The sequence below is a fragment of the Parambassis ranga genome, chromosome 20, assembly GCF_900634625.1.
Source record: "Parambassis ranga chromosome 20, fParRan2.1, whole genome shotgun sequence".
Classification (NCBI taxonomy): domain Eukaryota; kingdom Metazoa; phylum Chordata; class Actinopteri; family Ambassidae; genus Parambassis; species Parambassis ranga.
Window position 1 is genome coordinate 6,152,795 of NC_041040.1, and position 27,493 is coordinate 6,180,287.

Consider the following 27,493-nt stretch of genomic DNA (forward strand, 5'->3'; position numbering starts at 1 on the left):
ATAACAAGAAGCTAGCACACACTAATGTCACGTTTGAAATTTGACCTTCTCATATCATGATATTACACGTATTCAGTGATGTAATGGAGTCCAGTTGATCATAAGGCAAACAACCACTGTAATAAATTTAATATATTAAAAGCATCTCTGTAATCCTCATAAAACATAAACCAACTGAACTCGTGAAATGTGTAGGTTCTACATCCATGTATGTGCTGTTTCTGTTTTGAGAAATGACGAAGTGAGTTTTTGACAGATTTGTTTGTAGCTTATCCAGAAAATGCAGGAAGCCAGGAAGCTCCAGAACTGACAAAATGTTGTACAACGTTATCAGATGAGTTCATCAGTTCAAATTTACAAGCTAGATCAGCCCTGAAGTTTGGAATTAGATGCTACTACCCACTCAGAAGTTAACATTAGGGAGCATGGTATGGAGGCATGGTAGACCATGATTGTGGGTTCCTTCCTTAAGCCACCGAAGTTATTGAAATTCTTACATGTGGACAAACAAACTAATACATGCTCCCCTGTGTGGCCTCTGCTTTTCTGACCGATCAAACTGGTTGGATAAAAGTCTGCCTGAGGTCATCGTGTGAGCTCCTCAGTCCTCACCTCTAGTTTCTGGGCCATGTCCCTGCTGTGGGGGGGGGGGGGGCTCCAAGGGGAAGCTGTGGTTGTTGAGCTCAGGTCCACACATGCAAGGGTTATCATCCATGTACTGCACGGCAAACTGGATAAACATTTAGATTTTAGTTGGCAAGTTACGATGGCTCGCTAATGCTGAAAGTAAAACACTGCACGGGGAAATACAAAGACATTTACCTTGCATATGCAGACCGACGGATGATTTATCCAATCACAGCAAAGTATTTGAAAATTAGATGCACTCTTGTTTTGAAGGTTAAAAAAATCTACTTGGATCAAAACTTTAAGCTAAGGAAGATTATTGATATATTTAGTCTTATTTTTTCTTAACCGGATAACAGTTTATCAGTTTTGGAGCTCCATGAGAAACAAGCATAATGTGTGGTGATGTCTGCACAGAACGGGGTTTTACAGAAGTCTTTTTAAAAAATGTTAAAATGAGCTTGAATTGTCTTATCTATACAGTATGTAACATAAAAATTGGCATTTGCTGCAGTGTGAAAACAAAACAAAAAAAAAACGGACAAAAATCTTAAGTGGCGTCTCCCATTTAAATGTTAATAGTTCACCATTCTCTTTACTTGATTTGTCATAGGAACACAGAACGCCTCCATCATGTACAGTAAAAACTGATCCAATATAAATATTCTAACATCATTCTGGTTTTTTTTTTTTTTTTACAGTCTACAGATTCTGCACCCTGGTGCTGTATTTACACTGTACAAAGACAAATTTAGCAAAATTTATACAATCTTTCATTTTGTAAGCAGTGTTTTCGATCAATACGTTCTCATTCATATCGGTCCTTTCTCCAGACCAACAAAAACGACTTTTTAGTGGCTTCTAAATGTCAATATTTCCATTTGTGCTGTTTCTTTGTGAGCTGGAAGAACCGTACAAAATGTTAAAGAAAAAAAAATACTTCCATTATTTGATCTATTCCTCCAGTAGAAAGGGGAGAAGTATTTAACTAGCTTATTACAGGCACCACAGGTCAGGACGATGGCAGTGAATAAAGTACAACATAAGCTCTACAGTATGTCTGTCTTCTTCCAGTCTCCCAAGTGCGCACACTTCTTCATATCTGACGGTGACAATGAGGAGATGCATGAATATTGCTTTATCTGAATGGCGGCTGCATGGCCTCGCTGTGAGAGAAAATAACTGAAGGGTTCCGGTCAAAGCGCCACTGAAGCTAAAAACTGGCTTCCACCGTCAGTTCTCTCCTGGATGAGGACTTCACGGTGTGCGGGATGATGATAAGTGTTGTCCAGTCTAACGTATCAAGTGTACGCCTCAAGTTAACAGTGGAATGTAGCACGTCTGTTATTTGTATGAATTCTGCTGGATGGGAATGAAAAACAACAGACAAACAGCGACAAATCAAAGAAATCGAGTTAAGAAACTGAATGTGCCTATAAGCTGTCAAAAGATCATCTCATGCTTCAGCTGACTGAAACACAGAAAATTAAAATAAAAGGAATGTACACAGCCTCCCTCAATCAGCTGAACGAGCCTCGGGGGGAATTATGGAGTTGTTGTGTTTTTTTGTGTTTCCTATTTTCCTGTTCTCAGCTTCACACAGTCTCTGCCTTTCCTCCGCAGATCAAGCTCTTTATTCTCATGCACTTCAGTTTGGTTCAGCTTGGCTGTTTGGTTCAGTGCAGGCAGCCAGTGGGACTCACTTTATGTACAAGAACCAGAGAGGGTGCAATCACACTTGGAACTATGCCAGAGTGTGTGAAAGTGTGTGTGTGTGTGATATATTCCAGACAGATCCACGGGACTGCAGCCCACCTGGTTCGCCTGCATACCAGGCTGAATTTACGGCACAGGTCTATTTATTTTCGTCTGCAGGCGACCAGTGTTAGGAAATGATGGCCGGACACCACCGCACCACCGACAGGTTGTCTGCGCTCACCGACCGCTTCTTGGCCAGTTTCCTCAAGTCCTTGTACTTGTCATCACACAACCGTGAGATGGCCTGAAAGTTGAACGAGAAGGTGATTAGTAGACTGGCAAGTTGTTTAAGTTTAAGTGACTAAATGGCATCTGTGTCTCTTTGAAGTGCTGGGCTCAAAACACACAAACTCCGACTGTGTTTATATATCAAGCATATTTGGAGACATCAATTTAAATCTGCTTATTACAGAAATCAGAGCTTTGTTTTCAGTAGTAGTTTTGGACACATGTAAAAGAGATCCTGACTTATTGTTGGCGATCATTGCTGTTGGGAAACGGACAAACTATTACATGGTTGGATAAACCTCTGCCCGAGGTCATGGTGTGACCTCCTCACCTCTAGTTTCTGGGCCTTGTCCCTGCTGAGGGGCTCCAGGGGGAAGCTGAGGTTGTTGGCCTCGGCCAGCGAGCGCAGGTCAAAGTAATACTTGGCGTAAACGCTGGATGGCACGTTAATGTTGAACTGCAGCAGCTCCAAGAACTGTCGCTCCAATTCATTCCTTCAGTAGAGAGAGAGAGAGAGAGAGAGAGATTATGTCTGATAAGTTAAGACTCTGACGGAGTCTTAACTTTGATCATTGAATTTTATTTTGTGTCTACAAAGACAGCAGTATAAAGGCAGTGAAGAAGAGACACGGCAGAAAGCATTAGTCCTCCTAGCAAATCCATCACCTTCCAGAAATGCAGGCTACCAACACACGGGCGCTGACTAAATCCCCACAACACCCACCAAGCATAAGCCTTTCCTCATAATGAAAGGGAGTGCTATCTAAGGAAGGAGCTCTGATCTTCATGTGTAAGAAAGAATATTAATCCCAAGTTCTGAAAATGCTATTGCCTCATGCTCGACGGTTCTGTGATCCCTTCTGCGGCGTGATGACAGCCGCTTTCATCTGCTCCTCTTCAGTCATGACCGATTCATTTTGCATTGTAACTGCTATCCATCTCTCTCCTCCTTAGCCTTTGTTCCTCACCCACGCACATTTACAGGCATGCAGCAACAGTCGGGCTAAATTTAGACTCCACTGTAGCCAAACTCTGCCTAATAACGCTGGGTCTTTTCTTTATTTTGCAGCGGTACTCAAGTCAGCTCTTCTCATCAGTTTTGTTTCTCAGCTCCTAAATACTGTTCCCTGTAGTATTAATGACCAATAGGAGGAAAGTGGAAATCAGCAGGCATAGCAGAGAAAATTGACCTTCTGAGGGAAATCCTCGGCCAAATACTGAGCCACTGTCCAGTAAATGGCTGTATGGGAGCACAGCAGAGGCACATGCTGGGAGAAGGGGAGAGTCCTGAACAGGTGGATTATAGTCATTACAGCGCTGTGAATCTGAGCTCAAGGATAAGAATAGACGGCTACTGCGGAAGAGTGTGAAAGCAGCAAAGGTCAAAGGTGGCAGCAGAGGCAACGCGTCAACTCAGGAGAACCCAGCCAAGAGAACAGAGCAGTGTGTTGTCCTGATTTCCTGCCTGGCAATATAATATCCCATTTACAATTATTCTGAAGAAAACCAAATTTATGACTTCAGTGTGAAACTATTAGACTACATAAGAACTGTGCTTCTCTTATTGCCAGCTTGTTATGATATAATAAACCAGCCCTGAGGGCCGATGACATGATAGACATGATGACTCCCTATTATTATTTGTAATATGATACAAGAGTAACTGCTGTGATATGCATTCATCTTCCTCTGACGGGGGGCAGTCAATTCTTAATTTGAATCTGCATCACCATCCTATTATTATTATCTCTTGGCTGAAGTTCTGAGGACAGTCCAAGATCTACAACAAGAGTCAAAGGTCACCCTGAGTGAGTCCAGGCCAACACACATGTGACTCTCAACACCTCCTGAACACAGTCGGACCCCCACAGACACAGGCTATTCTTAGACAGACTGCAGGTCAGAGACTGACGTGATGACAGATACAGTAGCAAGGAGGAGACTATCATATGATGGCGGTTATCAGCTCTGTGAGTCAACTCAGGTTTTCCTACTCTTGCCATGAGCATGTTCACATGAAAGAGGTGGTGTATGCATATGACCAAATATGCAAATATGGAGAGTCAACTGGCAACAGAAGAGCAAATAAAGAAAACAAATACAAATAAAGAATCAGCATGTGAGATCATTTCAGCTGCAACTTGGCTGTATTAAACATACATGAAAGCGAATAAAAATAGTTTAAAGCAGCATGTAGGCTTAAACAGTTACATCAGTCTCTGTTGTAGGATGAAATCGGTAGCTATACAAAAGCGCAATTAAAAAAGCTTCGGCATTGGTTGCAAGAAAAATAAAAATGAAGGGAAGGCCTCAGGTGGGTGCCCTGCTACACAGGAGTACACTCCTGCTGAGGCGCTGGGCCTCTGCAATAATGAGGGTCGCCCCATGCTGGGAAAGCATACTGTAAGGCTCAAGAAGCTGACAAAAGGATTCTATAGTCTTTTACCCCCCAACACTAAAATGTATTCACTGTATCTTGCATCAAACTGTGTTGGTTAATCAAGATGAGAGGAAGAAAAACAGTCAGTGTGTTGTAATTGATTAGCATGCAGCATAGGATTGTAGTTTCAGGACATCTATGTCGACCCGTTTGCTGTTGCCAGATTCTGTCCTGGCTGCCAACTCCTCTACAACTGAATGTTATTTAATGCAGAGCAAATCTAAGAAAATATGCTACAGTACGCTCTCTCATGTGAATGTTATTTAAGCTTTCATATGGTATATTCGGTCATGTGATTCTGCACCTCCCACACGGGGACACTGGTTTCCTCTAAAGAGAAGCTGTTATGGTGGAACCACTCCAGACTGAATGAGATGATGGCAGTAAAGTGACGCACAATACAGCTTCCAAGAAAAAGAAAAAGGAGGAATCATGTGTCAACCTGAAGGCCAAAATGCTGTATGTACATAACTTTCCCAAAGGTCGAAAACATCGTATGCCTTTATTGTCATTTACATGTCTTCATAACAACAACCTGCCATGGTCTGAGTGTGTTTCCTGTGACTCACATGTCCTCCACAGTGATATCCTTGAGAATTTGGCAGTAGTCGACATTCCAGACTGCCTGGTCGTCCCAGACCTTAGAAGCCAGAAGGATGGCTCCTAACACGATGCGCTTCCAGTTGGCTGGGCAAATGTCGATCTCAGCGTAGGTCAGGAGCCTCTCCAAATACACCTATGACGAAGATGCATTACAAGTTAGGATTTCAGTAAAAATCTCTTGACCTCCTACACACTCGGGTGACTACAGTATTACTAACTGTGTGTGATCAGCTGTGATTGATCATCTTTGTTGATGCAAATTTAAAAGAGACAGTTTGCTGTTTTATTGTTTAGCTGTCTCTTGCAGACCCCTTTATCAAAGATGTCAGAGGCAGATTAAATCCAGCTTCCCTGGAGCTCCTTCATAAAATATCCATGCCAATCGAACCACAACATCTCTGCCTCTCTCACCATTTCTGTTCTCCTCTCTCTCTTTCAGAATTTCTGTAGTCTCCAAATCAGTGAGCACTCACAGAATCCGCAGGCGAGCATTTCTTACAAGCTAGAATATCTGTACAGAAACTAAACCTTCAGATCCACTGATGATCGTTTTGTTATACTCCAACAGAGGTATTCTATAGATTTTACATCCTGACGCGCTGAAGCTGTAGTGGTGTGCTGCATGGAGACAGAGCTAGAACTGTCAGTATTATGAAACCTAACAGAAGACTGTCAGTAGGCCATCATCTTCAACAGGATGATCAACATAACAGTAGCATACTGTAAGGACAAACGGACAAAGGGAAAGGACGTGAGGTTGTGAAAAGGGAAATAAAAACATGCATTCATCCCATTTTGCAGCCTGGTTTGACACAGCTCAGGTGGCTAATTGGACAAGTCATGCTGGGTTGGGCTTTGTGCCTGCAGGCGACGCTGGGCTATCTCTGTTGAGGCTCAGATCTGGCAGCAGGGAGGAAAAACACTGAAGAAAGCCCGCATCAAATGAGAGCCAGACCACATGCTGGCATGCTCACTATACAAACAAGCACAACAAAGAACCTAGAGGCATCGTGTTTGGCAAACAGCAGTCCTGTTCGACCAGAATGTACTGAAATGATTTAAATTTGTGACTCATGGGCGAAAGTCAAACACAGACTTGGGACTAGACCGAACAACTGCTCCTCCTGGAGCTGACTCTCCAACTGAGTATGAATAAACGGCACAATTTTCACATTCATCCAAGGATTCTGTTTTGCCATTACTTAGCAGCAGACTTAATGACTGACAAAATGTCCTATATGCTCTTCTTCAGGAAATCTTGACAGTGACTTCCATTCCCTGAAGCAAATCTCACTTCCCCCTCTATGATGTAATAGCTGCGGAGAGAAGGAAGACGTCCACCTTCCATCTCAACTGCCCTGTCTAAAGTTAGCTGCATCGGCTAAGCTAACCTCATAACCACCATCCAGCAGCACTATTCAATTACTAATGGCATGCCAGACTTTACTCTGGGGGACTGGAAGAGGCCGGCCATATGCCAGACAGTGCTCAGTGTGCATTTGTAGCTCTCACAACATCCTCGTAAACTACCACCTGTATGTAAGCAGACTCTGGGACAGTCACACTTACAGTATGTCAGTGGAACAGCTTTCCAGTCGCCATCCAAACACACACAGTTTACATATTTGTGCATCTGTCAGGAAGTAGAGCAACCTAATACCAGGTCACCAAGGCAAGCCATATTAACCCTGCGCTTTCCCGGTCGCGAGGGAATGCATGCGTCGTTCAGAGCGACAAAGTGTGCAAAGAGATGTTTCTGGGCAGATGAGCGGGGAAGGACAATCTATTTTAAACTGAGCATGATGAAGGTTGCAAAACAGACACTAATGCTTAACTCTATAGTAGGGTAATCGATTTTAAAAGCATCATTTATTCCAACCATCTAAAAAGAGGCACACGTAATATGACAAAAGACTTAACTGATGGAGAAAAGAAAAGAAAACTTCTAATGCTATAGAGCAATAATATTTCTTCATAGCGCAGGCATTTTTCCAACAAAAGCAAAAAAGAAAAGCACACCAATCTTTTATTGACACTTTTGTTATCTTCCAATCTTCTGGTTTCTCATTTCTCACCACTTTCCAGAGGGATATACTGAGCACTTCATTTCAAGTACCAAAAATAAAAACGATGAGAATAATCTAAGGAAGAGAGAAAGCAGCTCATGACAGCAGAGAACTGGGAAGCAACACTCCCTCCTAGTGTCAGCACTAAAATGCACACATCTCCACACCCACACAAACACTCACCAAAGTGACGATGGCACACTCAGCAGTGAGCTGTGCAGCACTGAACAGCGTCCTGACGAAGCGGTAGATCTGCTTCTGCTCAGGGTCGTGTTTGTCATAGTCAGCAGGAACTTCAGACTTCTACAAAGAACCACAACAAATAAAATACAACTCAACAGCTGTTATCTGAGAGTAAAGACTTATTTTGGATTGGTGTGATTTGTTGACTTTGGGTATGGAGCATCAGGCGAAATGCTTATGTAAATTTTTGGATTGAAAGCCTGCAACTGTCAAATATATTCAATTGAGTGATCCAGATGGCTCCAGAGATTACAAGACAGATTGCCTTCACTATCTAAACCATGTGTGCTTATTTGCTGCTCATCAGCTGGTGTGGTTTGTCTTACTGATGAATCCTGACAGCTCTACAGTTTTGGGCTTAATGGAAATGCATCTTCAGTGAAGGCCTTACCGAAAGCGGATGCAGTTTCTCATCGAAAATGTCTAGCAACATTCTTCCGTCAGCATCTCTGGAATGAAAAAAAAGAGTGGAAAATATGATAGAAATAAAAAGCAGATGGCATGAGTCCATTTAAAATAAGTGTTTGATAAGCCATGTATGGGCATTTATGAGCACTACAAGCAGTCTCCTTATATAGAATTCACACCAGTTGTAGTACAGAATAGAAACTAGACCTGTGCACCTCATGCGAGAAGTTTGCATCCTTATCCTAAACCTCTCCTAATTTTTCAGCTGTGAAGTTTGCTTTATTGTTCAAAGTCAGATCTGCCAACCTGTTGTCAAATTAAACTTCATTAGGATTCATTATGTGATCTGATTATCAGCAGCCACAAATGCAACCATATAAAGAGCCTGTTTCAGTTTGTGAATTAATACACAATTAATTCTTATTCAGTGCTACATTGATGGTTTTAACTAATCATCCTGTTGACTCAAGCAACTGAGTTGGACAGTCAGACAGAATGGCATAGTACCTAAAGAGCAGAGAACTTAACGTTTCCCTGACCTATTTAGTAGTGTGCAGGAAGAAAAAGAAAAACTGTAACCCATACCTGTTCTTTATGTGGTAGTATATTGCAAGGGCTACACTGTAAAGACAAAAAAATCCATGTTCAAACTAAAAGAACAACATTAATAAATTAAATCCTTAATGTTACATCGAATCTAATGCAGTGAGTCAGGTTACCATTTGATGGTGTATTTGAGGTTGGGCTGACTGACAGTGCTGTCATCAAGGAATATGGTTGAACATGAGCTGTATTTCCGTCTCACCGGGCCTGGATGATGCTGGAGTTCACACGCATAGATACAAAAACAAACAAACAAACACACACAATAGGATGTCAATCTCTATTTCTGTCTGGACCAGGCAAAGGCTGGAAGGCCACATACTAATTCTGTCTGTCCTGACATCAATGGCATGAAGTGGCTTTTATGGTGGAGTGCATCTTTAGACAAGTATTGATTCCATTCAGTGACTTTTTTTTCATTGGCTTCTTTAGTTTCTATTTCTCTTGGTGCATATAGAACCACTATCCCAACATGAACTTGCTGAAACCGTGCAATAAATAAACACCAAGACCACAAGTGAAATCTGTGGAGTATGAAGAAATAGGAGGGACAATGATGAATGGGTTGGAGTTACATTGAAGGATTTTTACCTTGTTCTCCGAAATGTGAGTGAACTTGCAAAAAATACAAGACATTGAAATTACTATTTTGCATCATGTGTTACACAACCACATGACTAGGCGAATCATTTCAGTTACACCAGGTAATCATCATGTTCTTTATCTTTACAGTACTTACATGGTTGATATAAAGGCTCTTCCGCTTTTCTCTAACTGTAAAGGAAACAAGAGAAGAGGTATCAATGAATATAGATGCAGTACCTGACCCTCACAGACAGGGAGCAGCATTTACCCAGGGTTACCCAGCTACCGATTTATATAGGTATTAAGAAAATAATGAATAAAGAGTTATTAATCCCTGTAACTATTCATCAAACATTAAAGAAAACTGCATGGATCATTCTTGTGAACATCTTTTCTATCCTATTACTTTGGGAAATGTGCATTAATGTGTGGGAATGTGTGAGCTAATTCATGAATCCATTCAACATTTTAGCATCCAAATTACATAAAGCAGAGTGACTGGTTTATTGTCATTTGAGTTAGTCTGTTGTCTTTTGCGATGCTAATTCTGTTTCATGGACATGACGGATGGTTTAGAGCTCACTTTATCGAGCGCTGTGTTGTGTGTCAATCTAAATATGGCATAGCACACACATACAAACACGGCCGTGCCTGCGCTGTGTCTGTTTGAGTGTCTACAGTACATGTCCGCTCTGATTTAGCAGAACACACAAGGGAAAACGGATTGCTGCTAGCAAAGCAAACTGGAGCAGATGGAGACAGCAGAATCACACAAACAGTGACGTAGTGAGCCGTCTCGCACTTCTCGTCTGTCTGTATCCTACCTCTCTCAAACACTCTAATGCACATGTTTTTCCACTGAGCTGTTGTGATGGTGTGAGAGTGCTGCTTTCTAGGGAAAAGCAGCAGTCGCTTAGGTCATATTTGGCGATGTATGATGTAAACAAATAAATCCCAGGGTTTTCTGAATGGATTCTTGCAATCAATGTTTACATTTGATGATGTGTATACATCCTGTCAAATCCCAAATTCATACTCTCTGTTTTCATCCACATCTTCTTTTGAGGATGTTTAAGTCTAAGTCACTTCATTTTTTTGGTCAGAGCCATGCAGAGCCATCAACATCTCTTGGACTAAAACATGTGCAAAGGAAGAAAAGCACACACGTAGAATGATATCGCGGCTCAGCAGCAAACACACATAACCTGCTTACAGAAAAACGAGTACAGGAATACAAGTTTAAGACTACAAGAATGCTTGAAAAGAGCCCAAACACAGAGCATGTTAACCGCCTACTGAGGCCGGACACACACACATGCTTACCTCTCTTGTTGGGCACAGCAACTGAAAAACAAAAGTCCAATACGCTTCATTCATAAAGGCAAAATGATCACCTCAAGGGGCTCCAAACTTTTTCAGCTATTAAAGGAGAAAAACACCTTCACAGTTCATCCCTGAACTGCTATTTATATACACCACGTGAAGGACAAAGGCTAGCAGAGACACACATAAGAGCCAGATAAGGCGTATTAGCTCCTAACGCCAGATCAATACATCAACCTTCATGCTACAAACTGAATCATAAGCTTTTCATTGGAGTAAAGAGATTATGTCTAACCTGAGAAAAAATAACTTCACACCTGAGCTGATTGTATAATATCACTGTTGTTCTAGTGTCTCCAGACAGCAGGCGATGATCAAAACAATTGATCAAACTGTGAATTTTCACAGGATCAGATGTGGAGCATTTATGCTAGATAAAACAACGTTTTGTTTTAGGATTTCACCTTTGAAATCCCCTGCATCAATGAAACAGATTGCCTTCCTAAAAAGTACGCATTACTGTAGACTACAGTGTTGCTTGATGTGCAATCTGCCACATATGGCAACACTGGTCTTTCAAAGATTTCTGTCAACAGGTGCCTCTTTATGAGAATGACAGAACGCAAAGTCAACATGAACGATCAAGTTGTCTTCATTAATTATAACAAACAGAGTTGCCCATACCACATTTGTGAGGCATAGATAGGTTTGTGGAACTCACCATCAGTTTGTGACTTGCTAAGAAAGATGGTACTGGCCCGGGGATGATCTGAGGGATTGTACTCCATTGGTAGATCTGAAAATAGATACAATGAAAACAACATTTTTTTAAAATGAAACTGAAATCCTGATATCATTTCAGCACAGTATTGCTGTTAGAAAACGTAACTGTAACTGCATCCTCAGAAACAAAAAAAAAATCATAATCAACGTATAATTATCAAAGCCATGAAGTTTGACCAACAGAACTAAAGCACACTGGGTAAAAACCTTTCATTCTGAGGTTAGAGGTGTGGGACTGGTTTTAGGGGTTAACCACTTCTCTTGTTATTGACCGAGCTAAATGAAAAAGTAATCCGTCAGCTGGCAGCATGTGCTGTGTAAACAGCGGTTTGTAAATCGATGCACTAAACAAACACAGCAGAAAGGTATAGATTAGTATTTGATCATTGTCTGCACACATATAACACCTAGAACCAACTATCAGATCAGGGAGCAGGAGGCAGCAATAAACCACTGGAACCCTCCCCCAGAGGAAATATGAACGGGCTAAAACAGTCACATAACATAACAATCACACATTAAACACGTGTTTAATGAACACAATTACATTATGTATCAAATGTACTCATACAAATTATGGGCAAACTACTGCTCTAAGCCAGTTATTTCTCCTCCCATGTCGTGTCATAGGGTGAATGCTTTTCACCAACCATGATTTTAGGGTAGGCTAGTTATGATGTTCTTTGGACCACCTATGGTGAAGAAGGCTGTACTTCCTCAGTTATTTAGATATTTTTTAAATCTGGCAGGATCAAAATCACGTTGACGGTTCACGTCCGTGTTGAACAAAGATCTTCAAAAGTAAAAGGCCTCACCTTTTCGCCAAAAGGTGAGGGATTTCCATGCCTGCCTAACTGTGTGTCTCAGTGGCTGGTGTATCTATGGAATGTATGGGATCTACAGTATCTGATGTCTTCTAAAGAAAGCTAAATGAAAGTATAGAGTCATGTATGTATGATTTCAATTACAGCCTTAGAGTCTTCCTCTACTAAACTGGAGTCAATAATGTAGGACAACTGTAAGAACCTTATTACATTTTTAAAATAAAAGTGACAAAATTAACTTAAAATTAAAAATTAATTATCAGACCATTTTATTAAATGTAATTACTTTTCATTTACTTCTTAGTTCTGAGGTTACTCATAATCTTTTAAAGACATTAAATACATATTAAATTGATGGAGTTAATTCATCAGCTGCTCCTGAAATAATAAATGGTGTGGGTATGAATAATCTAAACGTACATGACATCATGAATGCACTGGGGAAATATAATTTTCATTATTACATTATGTAATGTTTGTTACATGGTTTGTTTACCCACCAAAGATGGCCATCTGTCATCATTCTAAACCCAAACATTAAAAAATAACATGTTGATGCATAGGACATGTGTGTGCATGCTTCTCTTGTTGGATGTATGCATCAAAGCAGAACCAGCTATGGACCCTGTCGCCAAGCAGATGGCTGCTGTGCAAAAAAGTCTGCATCAGTATTCATTTAGTGTCCTACTTATTTGGCCTCAATACATCTTACAGGCCAAAGCATAATGAAATTTACTCAAAAACAAAATGCACAAATAAAATTATTATCTGAGCTTGCAGATGTTGGATTTTTTATCTGTGGTTTGTGAAACAGAACCACTAATGTTGATTTTATGGTGGTGTGGTGAGGTGATTTAATATCCTGAACAGCCTCGTGGAACATTTGTTGACATAACATTATGATTATATTATGTTCTGTATCTGCTGCTTATGTTAAGCATTAACTGACAAAAAAGACAGCTTAGCTCAATCCAAGGAAATCCACACACCCGACAGGACTATGCATTCTAAACATTGAAGGACACTAACTGAAAATTCAGTACACACAAGTGCCCTAGCATGGTGACTCCATCAGCAGCTTCCTGGTTTCTTAGATGATGTAAGTGAAACAGGAAGGGTCAGAGAGGACCAACACCCAGACAGACTAATAGAAAGAAAGAGAAACAGATGACAAAGAGAGAGAGGCTGATAGAAAAGGGCAAAGAGGGCAACAAAGCGGAAAATAAAGCCATAAGATAGACAGATTTGAAAAGTGATTGACAGGAAGGGAAAATACAGCAGAGAGAAAATGATAAGAGATGGGCAGGGGAAGACAGAAGAAGAGGATATGAGAAAATAGGAGATGAGAGCAAAGGTGAAATACTGCAGGATAGAAGAAGACGAGGGAGGGGAGGTCCACTTGCAACCACATTGATTAAAAACATTCGGCCCTATTGAGGCGAAGCTTCATGCGGCGATAACTACAGAGCATACCTGAGATCACTGGGCCTCTTTCAGTCCAGATTACACAGTCAAGCCATGGCTATTGTGTCCAAACTCTTTTGAACTGCTGTCTTTTTTGTGTTGGAGAGCCACTTGAAGAGCCTCAAAGGACGCTGACACATACACACATATACCCCGCCATCATGTAGGAGGAAGTGACATGCAGTGCTGAATAAAAGATGCGTGTGTGGGAAGACGCACTAAAGGAGAGCTGAAGGAGGGATAAATGATGCCGCCACGTTACTGACGTTACACACACACAGTCGGCAACAGGTCCGTCATGCTTAAACCATTTACAGAGTAATATCAATATTTCCTAGGATTGCAGGTCCACACAACCTGGGTGTGTGTCGTGTGGTGTGGTTCCACCCTCTCCAAGTTCTCTCCCCCATTTCTCCAACCTGGGGGAGACAAAAGCACCCAACTTCCTGTGTTTCAGGAAGTGGAGAGGAAATGGAGCAAGGGGTGGTGGTTACACATTGTTATGGGAGGTAGGCTGAACAAAGAGTGGAATAGGTCAGCGTCTGCATTTTAGCCAGGCATGTATAAAGGTCATTTATATCCTATAGAACACACCTATATAACAGGAACAAAGAGGGACAAACAGAAGCGTTAACAAACACACTGCCCCTCCTCCTTTGGTCTTTGATAAATGAACACACTTCTGCTCATGTCCCCCGGGCAAACTAAAGGGATATTCCAGTGTTTTACTAAACGCCCAGGATATTTATTATCTGGGCATTTCCTCGTTAGTGACAGTGGTGTAAGAATACACACTCGGACAAAAATGAGAGGGCAGAACAACAACTAACAACTATATTAGGCCACTGTGGTAAATATAAGTGAAAGGCAGTCATTTTAGCAAATTTAACCCGTCAGGATGATGAATATGGGGGCTAGCATCCCTGTGAGGGCTAATTTAACTATAATAAACAGCTTACAGCACTTTTGTGTGTATATATTTCATGTGCATAAAATGCAATAGATCCTAAAGAAGGGAGATATTTGAAAGGTTTATCTTTACAAATTAATACTTCAGAAAAGGCATGTTGACAGAGCCAATGCCTGAGACACAGCAACGTGTTAATTAGGTCACGGACACACACATGCACACATTAGCTGTATATTTCTCCACACTAATACACAAGCAACTCTTGCTTCTTATATATGCAGAGCTACAGGAAGCACAGGAGTGAGCCACAGGTACGTTCATCTTCATTCATGAGTTTTGAAAGATCACTGAATGAAGGTGTGTGAGCGCTGAGTATTACATGTACTTCAACCAGCGGTGATACAAATAATAAAAAAACAAGTGACTGGTGAGGAAGCGGATGAATGAATGATGAAGACATGCTTGTCTGTTTCCAGGCTGTATATTTAATGTTGATGACTTATACTGTGTTAATCATCCTTCCTAGCTTTACTAGATATATTTGGTGTTTATGTTGAACACAAGCATGGAAAAACTGCACATGGCAGAAATGCATGTTCAACTGTTTTTAATAAAAGATTTTACACACTGTTTTGTTGTGGTACTGATTTTGGTATTGAGAATTGAATTATAAGTAATATATCTTTGCTTTACATTCCAGTGTTGGAATTTTTTGTGTTACTGCCGCTATGTTGAATAAAACTAAAATTCTATATTTGCACACTTCTACCTAATCTGTCAGTATTCATCCCAGGCATCAACCTGGTCTTATATAAGAAAAGAAAATTCTCTTCCACTTAATCATAACTTGCAAACACACAACATGTAACTCAACCAGCAACCTCCAGCAGAGGATGCCTTATTGATACTGTCATCACACTATTAGCAGAGTATCTGCAAACATCACTGCTGTTAGCAGTGAGCTGGCCCTATGCCCACAGGCCCTCTGAAGCTGTCGTTAGGGTGGCTTAAGGTTTGCAAAATCAGCCCAGACACGAAGCCCCTTCGCTGGTTTTCCGACCGCCTGGCTGAGGTGCCAGCCTGAAGGAATCCAGATGGCGCAGCATGGCACTGTCCAGCTGTCAACAGCATGCTCTCAAACAGTCCGCCCACGTGGTAAAAATAGGGAGCACACAGCACATCTTGTAATGGTATGCTTAAGAAAAGAGCACAAGATGTTGCTTAGGATTTGAGGAAAGATAAAAAGGAACAGTGTTAAAAGGCTGTAGTTAATGTGAGGCTTCTGATGATTTAGTTATTTAAAAATTGTGCACTTTATTTTGATCACCATGTTTACCAGTTCCTCTGGGATGACAACATTAACTCAGGTATGTGAAGCAACTTTCAGAAAGAATTTGGTCCCTTTTCTCCCTTATCTCATCTTTGTGTTGTGAAATAGCCTCGAGCACAGTTTGGAGCAGCAGAGCGGAGCAGTTTTCATCTGATAGCTACCACAAACAAACTTTAAGACCGCTGAGCTACATAATACTGTGGGTCCGTCATGATAACACAGAAAGTCCGCGTTAACACACTTGGTGTCAGCGAACAACGCACATGGTGTGAATGTGCGATAGAGGGCATATCGTGTAAGTAACAGGGCTTTGAATTATAAAACACTTGCAGAGAAGGCATGGACAGTAACTTATTATAAGCTCTACGTGGCTTTAACCCCACACCTCTGAACGCCTGTTATCTGTGTTTTGGCATTTACCACCGAGATTATGACACAGCTGCTGTGTTTCAGGAGTGTGATAAAGAGGGAGCAGGCAGGTCTTAAAGGTGCACAATGCTAAGATTTTATGGTAGAAAAAATATTAGGAAATTGTGAACCAAAACATCTAAGACAGGGTTAAAGGTTGTTAGAGAGACTACATGAATGGGAAGCCAAGTGAATGGATGCCTAATGACTAACACAAGAAACATGAATGTACACTCAACAATGAATCAAACCCCTCAGAGCTCATTCTAACAGCTTAAACCATCCCTGAGCCAGCATAATTGATCCCAACATCTGCCAAACTCTGTGCAGTGATGCAGACTCATCAGAGGAAAAGAGCTGAGCTTTTACAAAAGACAAGCAAACAAGGACAAGAAAGCAGAGTGGAATGAGTAGGGGAAAATTTCACCTCAACTCCTCATTAGCATTCCCATGATTCCAGCAACACTAACACACAAATACAGGCCTGTGCTCACACTGGTGTGCATATCTAACACTTCTAATACCAAATATGAAGCGCTGCTGTGCCACTTGTGTGAGAAAAACAGATGCTAAGTCTTTTTATTCCTCTTTCAAGGTTGTGTGAAGAGTGAGAACACAGCCAGTTGCACACACATTTCCTGCCTATTCTGAAGCAAAGACATCACAGGAAAAAAAAGTTGCTGCAATGAACCCCAACAAAATGGACTGTTAAAGCTTCAACCCAGCCCCAGGTAACTGTGATTTGTTACCTGGCAGTGTAACTAGATGTGTGTATACTGATGTGTCAGATGTAGAGCACTGATGTTGATGGATGGCTATAATAAGGTGAAGCCAAAATGAAACCGAGCAAGGAAGGGAAGAGAAATAAAGAGACTGGAAGAAAAAAAAAATAAAGAGTGCCATCAATTCTGCTGCACGACAGACATTTTTTCTGTGTAAATCTTTTAATACAGGCTAGAAAACTATTTTGATAAGCCACAGGGACAACGGAGGCAGCAGCAAGTGATGCTGCAATGACAACGGAGATGGAGAGTAATAAGAAAACGATGTTGCAAAGGCAAGGACAGCGTGGCTACACTCCAAATTGTTATTGACACTGCATTTAGCTGAGCCTGAACACATATTTCCAGGCACTTCCACTCTAAGAAGTGAGTTTATTGTAATGGTAATGCAACAGAAGCTATTACAGGCCCGTCTGATTATTGAGGCTACACAATAAAACTGCAAAATTCAATGATGACATCAAGACTAAAGTTGATTGTTGTGTGAAGTCAAATACTGCTCTTCTCCTGACAACTAAACTGCTCTACTGTTTGATTATAAAACAACACTGATACACACATTGTCATATTACATCAGATATAAATTTTAGATGCATAAGAGGACCTGCCATTTAACCACTCTCCAAACAAGACAATTGTGTGGAAAGCAGGAGGGTCTTTTGATTTTGTCTGTGTACATGTCAAGGAGAGAGACATCTGAAAAAGAGAGATTGAGACATCCAAGTCAGTAAGGGATGTTAGGGGTTGAAAAGTCCATGGGCAGGAAGAGGACTCATTTACGTTGCACCCAACTGAGAGCTATAAACCCACCCTATCTCTTCCCCTCTCCTCCCAGCACTTGCATCCTCTGCTCGCTGTAACTAGGCAACGCTAGCTTGAAACGATTCAGATGGCAGAGGCAGGCCCATCAAAGGCAAAGACAGACAGCCGGGCTTGCTTGTCTTTTTTCTTCCTTCCTATTCCTCTGTCTCTCTGCCTCTACCACCTGCTTGTACGCTGAACTAATTGCTGCTGAGTCTATTATGCTTGCTGATGCAGGGACGCTGTGCAAAATGAAGCACTGGCACGAAATCTGGTGCTTTCCCTTATGCTCTAGGCACACCTTCACATATTACCCTACTGAGAGAGACACCAAGTCGTCTTCCAGATAAGGGGTGCACAGTTGGAATCTGCAGAAACACAGCAATTCTCTCCAACAGAATGCAGGTGTACTGCCTTCAGCTGTTTGCAGGGGCATCTTTTGAAAGACAGACCAAGTAATAGCTACAAAATGGTCACGGAAAAAGCTCTAGTGCACTGGGTCAGGCAGGGGTCTGGGTCTGTGCTGATAATAAGAGATTTTTAAACAATGGGACTGAATTGCATGGACACTGGTGCTGGTAGTAAAGGAGGAGGAGGATAGGGCATGTGTGTGGTCAACAATTGTAACATAACTGGAAAATACTGAATTTAGCCAGATACTGAGACTGTCTAAAAAGACTGTACTGACACATAGGACCAGTTCAGGCTCATCTCTGGCTTTTGACCACTGGGTCAGAATGCATACACACAATATATGAGGCCCATAATACAAGCGTTCTCAAGCTGAGGTCCATGCATGTGTTTAAATTTAAATGAAAAGGTCAGGTACACTTACATCCCAAAATTGCTTGCAGGACCAGTGAAAGCATTTCAAGCGTGATGCATTATCCTGCCACCACTTTGTGCTCCTTGATTAACCCAAACCCTTGTCTCCCTCTCTCCCTCTGTGTGAGGTTTATCCAGTGTCAAGCTGTGGAAGGAGCCAGAGATGACAGGAAGGCCATCTGTGCCAAGCTCTGTCATACTCCACCTGTGTTGACATTTCCGCACAGCACATGACTGCAGGAAAGATTTTGGCATCAAGGCGCACGCACGCATAGTATGCAAGATTTACACACATGCATAATACAACATAAACAAACACACTCGAATAAAAATGGGCACAAATATGGGCACACGCACATACTTGCTGTGTTGACATAGATTGTCTAGGCTGTACCCTGCTTCTCATATAATGATCTGGGATGGTGGAATTACAACTCAAATAACATGCCATGAATCTAAAACAGAATTTGATTAAAATAAATAGACCAAAATAAAAAGACAACAATCTCTCGTGGTATGAACTAACAGATGGCAAATCATAGAACGTTAAAGTAAACCACTGAAATAAGCCATTACACCGAGCTATCTGTGTCTATTGAATGTGTTAGGTTTTTGTGCGCCAAAGTGGTCCCAAAGGTCAACTTCCAGCAGCCAATCAGCAGCATGTAATTACCTCCAAACATGCTTACCAGTAACAACCACAGTGGTCCCACCTGATAGTCATGTGTTCAGCTTGCTTACTTTACAATGACGTGTGTGTTTTAGGGAGCATCATTCTGTAGGTAGGAGGTCACAATTTGTTCTCTGACAATTAGTAATGCACTGATACAGACTTCTAAACATCTGCTAATCATGACGTTTGTTCCTTTTTGTTCCTCAGTTTAAAGGTGCACTATGTTCTGAGAAAACAGCTACTCCTCAGCTCTAAGCTAAGGTTCTCAACAGTCTTTTTAAACACTGAGACTACCTAAATGAGTGAGGCTCCACTGTCAATTATTTAACCTGTGGTTAATAAGCAATTTAAGGAAGTGATGGTAGTCATGATTTAAAAAATGTATTCATGCAGCAAGTCCAGCAGCAGCAGCAGCAGCAGCTGGAGAGCTGATGTCATGCCATAAGAATGAAATGTGCATTTTCTCCTTCCCTTACAGAGCTGGAGTAAGTACTGCAGACAGTTCATCTTGTATTAAATAAGGCTTCTGTTTAACAACCTATTAGAAATGGAGTTGTTTGTTACTGTACTCAATTTTCAACATAAACAATGAAGCATCAGCTGATTTCTCAGGTTGATTCTGGTCATTTATCACATCAAAAAGTGACAAACCAGGACAACATTTGAAGTGATAAATGCCAATCTCTCCTTTATATCCTGTTGTTAAGACCTCACTAAGGTTAAACTAGATCTAATCCTGTAGGAAGTGAAAGAAAAATCTCAGCCAATTGCCAATAGACAACAGACTGGCAGGACAAGCATCCTCCTCTCCCAATGTATCGTCACAAATTTGCAAGTAATGTAAGAGGCCTGCTGACAGCTGTGCCCAAACGTTCCCTTAAGCTCCCAAACACCACATCTAATTGCCACCAAGTCCCATTCCCAAGAGTGTGCGTAGCTGAAAGTGCCCCTTCAGAGAGCAAACACTACACACTACATTACTCAGGCTGATTTCTGATTATACCACTCAAAAGCACTGATGGGAATCTACTTAGACAACCACCCGCATTCACAGATTTTGCACACATTCTGGACAATTTAGATTTGGGGAATACACTCCAGATAATAAAGTGAAGACTTGGATCAAAAAAAGCTACTGGTATTCCCACGCTTCACTAACACTGTGACCTCACAGACCATAACGAACAGAAACTCCATTGCACAAATCCTTGAGGCCTTTTTTCTCTCAAGCAATATCAGCTTGCTCTGATCAGAACACTCAGTCCCAGGCGTGCATCAGGACTGATTTCAAACACACCTATTAATAGCTCTGTGTGGTTTAGAACTCCAATACTTTAACACGTCTTCTGCCCATTAGCCCATATAAATGTTGACATTTCATATGTCTTTGCCGTCTTTTTCTCCCTTTAGAGAACGATGATTATTATTAACCTGTCACTCATATTTTCTCCCACTGAAGTCTTGAGTGAAAATCTTAATGTGAACTAATTGAAACTAGAACCTGAATGATATCAACATATGTCACAGAGATTTACAACGTGGCTATAAGAAGTTGACACATTCTCTCATTTTAGTGAGTGTTCCTGATCAGTGATCCAGAGGCTTCCTCCCCTCTCTTCATCAGAAATGACAGAAGAGACCATCACAATGTCATTTCTCAGGAGACGGCAGCACTGAGAGCGAACGCACAAGCAGGTAATTTGTGGGCAGTAAAGGCATCTTCCTACGCATGCAGGCCGAACCAAGCCAAGCAAGACTAGAATGAGATTGTCACAGGCAATTGCATTTTCATTAACACTCTGTGAAACAGTTAATTTGTTTTCAAAATTGAACCTCTTAACTCTAAAATGATTTGTTATTGCTTGAGCGAAACTTGCTGGCTTTTGCGAGCAAAAATAACAAGTAGTGAAGTCAGTGATTGTGAATCACTTCGGACAGAATTCTTGTTTTTTTTTCCACCAGGTGATGCAGTTCTTACAATAAATAGGTTCACATCTACAGCAAGAGCATGTCTCTGATTTTAAACACTGTAGCTGTCCTGTTGGTGCAGTGACAGTTCTGGTCCATGCAGAGATTTAGGTACCGGTAATGGTGTTGCAATGACTAATGGCCACCAAATTAAGAGGAGGTTTGTGGCCTAAAATTCCCAGACTACATTAAAAATTATTAAATCTCTCAACAGCTCCACCACATTTCATTTGACTAACACTAAGTCCCTTTTAACCACAGCTTCTCCAGCTTGAATGCCGAGCAGAGGTGTGACGTCGAAAGCCAGAATGTGTCCGAGCTTTCTGAATGTGAAGGATATTTGTGAGGCAAAGCTTTTCTACTTGTTTCTTTAAACCACTATCCATGTATAAACAAAGTTTAGCATGTGCTGATAAGATAAGCCAGTTACTGTGGTGTAACTGCACCAACTGTTGATTAGGACAAGTGCAAAGGAAGAAATCCAAGTCTCTAGTGATTAAAAACAATTGCTAACTTTTTAACGCTTAATTTCTTAGAAAATATGGGTTTAAAAATCACATTTAACTGATTATTTAAGAACAAAAACAGAGAATTAGGTGTATTTTTTTACCCAATCAACAACCAAAACAACATAGTATTATACACCATAGATCTAGGTCAATGCGTCTGGAATTCATAGTTCGGAGACTCCCCAGGCTCATCAACCAGGCATGAATAATCCATGTCCAGATTTCAATTAGCCTGCAAGCAACACTCATCAATATGTGTGCGTCTGTGTGTATATGCTCCAGAAATAACTAACTTTAACACTGATGAGACGGAGATGAATGCTAGGCCTGGAGCCATCACTCATTTACAGATGACTATGGTAAGTAAAACCCAAACAGGGTGAGAGATCCATCTGTTTCATCTTCTTTACTCTTTTATGTCTGAGACGTGATGAGTGGCTTCCTTTTACCCTTACTCAGATCAGCTGTGTAACAATAGAACAAACCAAATCTTCTCTGATCACATAAGGGTAAAAATAGCTCAGCTGTTGATGTTTACAGACTCTAGAAATGGCAACAAATGAACATATCTCTTTTTTGGCACTTAACAGTAGCAAACCTTTGATTTTAAAAGTTTAAAAGTGTAAAAAAAAAATTGTATTTTGGGTGAAGCAATGCTGATAAAACCTTTATATCACAGCTGCTAGTCGACAACATCCTATATCCAAAAACGCTACCTGTTACAGGCACATCTTTATTTAACTACCTATGCATTTTTCATATTAAATGCATTTAGCCGAGAAAGCATCTTGCCACTGAAATCTGCTCAGCACCCAACTCTGGCTGCCAGGCGAACTATTCTAGCTTGAAAGCAGGAGTATTTCACGAGTGATTTCCTCTCCTTGAGAATCAATTACTTAACCTTGCCATAAAACTTAAACACCTATCGACCTCTACAGCAGACATGTCTTTATCACAGGTAAAGACAGACAATGGGCTTGACCCTAAGACGCCTTTGCCTTGGTAGGAACACGTCTATTTAATGTGAAGAAAACAACCTTTGTGTTGCACGTCAAGACATAAATTGAGATACGAATGATGAAAACAAACGTATAGAAAGGGGGCAACTGCTCAATCTAATCTGATCACGCTGCTAATTTGTGAAAGGAGCCGCTTTAAAGACCCTGTCGTACTTATGAGGAGGCGGTTCATTGAGGACTGTGTGTGTTTTGTTAAACCGAGTGTGCATGTGTGTCGTCATTGCTGTCAGCAGTTCTCATGGCTGATTTTTTTTTTGTAATCACAAGCTGAATGCAGCCAGAGTCACACAAGTAAACAACACAAACAGGAGCAGAGATGCACTATATGCTGGCTGAATCATGTAATTTGTTTTCATGCAAGATCAAATAAGAAATGCCCAATTTGTCCCCTTTTGAAATTAACAATCTCCTTTATAAGAAACATATGTACTGTCATGGTAACACTATTTCTATTTCCATATTTGCCACACACACACTTGGGCATGATGAACCTACAGTACCCAGAATTCATTTCTTTGGACAAAGCTATGGTCCTCTTCCACAGGATACACAGGAGGCTTCTGGCTGTGGAATGCTATTAGAGATCCGGTGACAGGGTCAAAGGTTGATGCCTAAAGACCAGTGCAAACAACTTAAGCCAAACACTTACAACCAGCTTGAAACCTGTTCTTACTTTCCCCTTCGTACCCTTTGTAACGGACACTTTGTGTTTGGATTTGTTGGTCATTTTGACCTCTTTGTTTGATTACTCTTTAAAACACTAAAGGTGCATTATGCATTGAAAATGGAGTTATAGAGACAACGATACTTGCAATAATCTTTAGATTAACCTCTCATTAACTTCTCACTTTTAATTGTTACTAGTCTCAACTTAGAGAAATCTTCAAATTGCTTGATTTACTTGAAATCCTTTACCAAACGTTAAGACAAGATATCCATTGGCATGAACATACTTCAGTTTATACTGAAAGTAGTAGTGTTAGTGTTCTAATTCTGGGTCATGATGGACAGAATAAGATCGCAGGTACACACTAACAGACTTTTCACTGCATTCATCAAGACAAGCCTGAAATAGAGCAATGAATGAATGAATGAATTAATTAATGAAAATAAATAAGGGAAAAAATTTAAACTGTGTTGTAGTGTGGACACTGAAACAATGACGTTCACTTCCTGACTGAACCTCATCCATCACTGCATGTCATTCCCTGACTGTCACTCCCCTCTCACGTGACTCTTTTCCAGAAGAAAACAACAACACCAGCCTTGACTGCAGGCACTGCTGCCGTTGCTGTTGTGGAGTTAAATTATGCATTTTATTACGTCGCTGTTGTTTGCACAGACAGCTTTTTGTGGGATCTGTGAAAATTCCCATATCCAGTGCAGCCCTACAAAGAGCCAAATGCTTTTGTCAGAAGTGTGCAAAGGTGTTAAAAACCTGTCTAGACAAAGACCATCTTCTTTTCAAGGCAGTTCTTCACCAACTCCATCTCTTAGAGAGAAAAAGGTTCAGACATCTGATTAGGATGCCCTTTGCACACTTTGCTCTGGAGGTATTCCAGGCACATCCACAGAGTAGAAAACCCCTGCTCAGGCTCTGACCATGCTGGAGGAAATTCTGATCTGACATGGGAATGCCTGGAATCCCCCAAGATGTCCTAAAAGCAAGGCAGCAGGGGAGGGAAGACCCAGATAAGAACTATTAAAAATCAAATGATATCAGCAAAGAAATCAGTCTCTTTTGGAAGATACGCTTTAGAATTACAATCCAATTGGTCATTGGTAAACACTCAAATGACCTCCTTGAATACTAACTCCAGCAAGACTGATCCTCACAGGGAGGAGCACCGTGAGGACTGAGAGTAATGCAGCTTTGGGAAGGAACCTGCCGTGGCTGAGCAACTAACACAGACATACACTAGCCCCAAGTGCCATTTTAACCTGTCTCTGCCGGGCATCAAATCACCCTGTGAATGTCTCTTTGTTGCTATTTCCCCTGTCCCCAAAAAGACATCATAACACCTGACATTTCTAATGAAAAAGATGAACATTCTCATTCACAAGCAGCAGTATTTTTTCCATCTGCGACAAACTCAGTTAGACTGTGAGAACACAGCCTCTCTCCTATTCTGAAAATGTTGGCGTCGTGATATTTGCACTTATTCAAAAACCTGCCGATGTCAAAGCCCTTCATCCTCCAACCAGGCATGTGGGCTTTATCTTTTTGGCGTATCTCAGCCATGGAACCCGTTGGCTGGCTAGTTTGTGTACAACACACACGGAGCGGACCGTTTACAAGCAAGAGGCAGGGTCGTAGTGTGGCATCTCTTCACGTCTTCAAAGACTATTGGTGGTTTCACCTCACTAATTACTGGCATGTCGAGGATGTACACAAACAGACATATTAAGATCAATGAAATCTCTAAACTGTGGTCATTTTGTCAGTCATCCCCTTCACCCTCTGCTGGTGCTCTGGTGCCATGGCGCCGGGTGTTAATGAAAGTTGAAATGTGAATTGGTCATTTCTGAATCAGCTCGCCAGGGGAAGGGAACCGACACCCTGCCCACAACCCCTGTGTCAACCACCATCATCATCATCATCATCATCATCATCATCATCATATCACCTCCCACTGGAAAAACAAATTCACAGCCATCCCTCCAAAAATGCTGCCCCAACCTTTCACATCATTTCACACGAAGACACATGGTGACACTGACGTAAGCTGGAGGTCAAAGATTAGGTCATCAAGCTGCCTCTGGACTATGATGACTATGAAAATGATATGAAAAGAAAAGAAGGCCCAGGGTGTTATACTTTAGTTTTTGATATAGGGGGTGGGTGGGTCCCGATTACACGATAACGCCTATGTCAACAAAACAATGAGACAATCATGGTGTTTGGGGGGAAAACATTTATCTGTCATGCAGAAGCATCAGTGTGCATCTCACCGTCTAGATTTTCTCTGTCGCTGATGTGCTGGAGGTTGCAGCCCGTGTCCTCTCGGCTCAGCTCCGGCTCCGGCCGGTAGGGCTCCAGCCTGGAGTGGTTGCTCCTTCGGTGTTTGGGGCTCGACGACACGCAGCAGGAGGTTGTATTCCCCATGGTGCACTCAGGGTTTTGTTGCTATATATCTTCAGCCTCCTTCTTTTTTTGCTTGCTAGCGTTATTACAAGAGGGGGGGAAAAACGGGGCGGTAACGCGGATACACGGACCCTGGTGCAAACTAAAAACTGGCCCCGGTGTCCGTTAGCGTTACACGCCCTTCTGTCGCGTTTAAAACACGGCTAACTGGACAAGAAGAGCCATTAAAACTGAAAGAAAAACACCAAGGTAGGCTGATAAATAGGAGGAGTAGCCGAACGTCCGCTTCCAAACCTCCAGGCGAGGGCAGCTAGTGCCTCTGTAACAGGCTTCGGTTTCACTGTCGACTCCCTCGCCTTGTAATTCCTGCCCTAGAGTCCACTTATCTTCAGAAACACATTTTCATGCACTGTTTACTTGGCGCCAACATTAATAAAGATGAGAACATAGTTCTGTGTTTAGAAGAGAAACATTTTTGTTCTCGGCGCTACATGTTTGCCAGTGTACTGTTAGACCGCTGCTGCTGCTGCTACATCCGCTGCTGTGCTGCGTTCAGGTGCTCGTTGTAAAGTCTGGATTTCATAAAACCGAGTTGATCTCGCACTTTAAACGTGTGTCATTCCGACTTATAGACGCTAAAAGACAAACAATATATGAATGTTTTTTTTAATGAAAAAATATATTGGTAACACGAGATTCATATTTTTTTGTATGTCGCATTAAAGTTAATTATAATAAGAAAAAGAAAACACATACACAAAAGAACAGAGTTCATTTTACAGTCAGGTATTTCTTCCACTTTGTTTACTGTTTATTACTACTCAGTAATTCTATTTTGTTTATTTATGTATTTTTATTTTTAGTGCGACAGGAATTCCTACGCTGTTATAAATTACAATTTTTCCGGTAGGACGTAAACGTATCATTAAAACCTACAATGCTGTGGCTGTGATGGAAAAGGTTCCGGTTCAAGAGGGTGGTTACAACTGTGTAATAAATGGACTACTGTGTAATAAATGGAGCATTATGACAGTGTTCAGGGGGGGGTGCAATAAATAAAAAGAAGCCTGTTATAACAGTAGGAATGTATTAATTTTTGTCTTGCTTGAACATGTGGATGAACTCTCCAGTATCCATGGTTATAACCTGTTATGGACACAAACATCTACACCTGTCACCTCCTTCTTGCTCATGCTTTTATGTATCTATGTAACTATTTAAGCTTGAC

General features: G+C 41.3%; 1 protein-coding gene across 4 annotated transcripts; it reads right to left on the reverse strand.

Annotated features, from left to right (window-relative positions):
- Positions 1–1,285: 1,285 nt before the first annotated feature.
- ccny (cyclin Y) lies at positions 1,286–26,801 on the reverse strand. 4 transcript variants are annotated; one of them, XM_028432965.1, is made up of 12 exons: positions 26,133–26,801; positions 11,606–11,680; positions 10,885–10,905; positions 9,716–9,750; positions 9,568–9,591; positions 9,093–9,193; positions 8,959–8,994; positions 8,357–8,414; positions 7,906–8,025; positions 5,623–5,789; positions 2,945–3,107; positions 1,286–2,629 (listed from the first exon to the last, which is right to left on the reverse strand). In XM_028432965.1, exons 1-12 carry the CDS (start codon positions 26,284–26,286, stop codon positions 2,513–2,515), a joined length of 1,071 nt encoding a protein of 356 aa, XP_028288766.1. In that variant the 5' UTR covers positions 26,287–26,801; the 3' UTR covers positions 1,286–2,512. The 4 variants fall into 4 exon arrangements, with proteins under 4 accessions (XP_028288766.1, XP_028288767.1, XP_028288768.1 ...); XM_028432966.1 differs by lacking the exon at positions 10,885–10,905; XM_028432967.1 differs by lacking the exon at positions 9,568–9,591.
- Between the last annotated feature and the right edge of the window lie 692 nt (positions 26,802–27,493).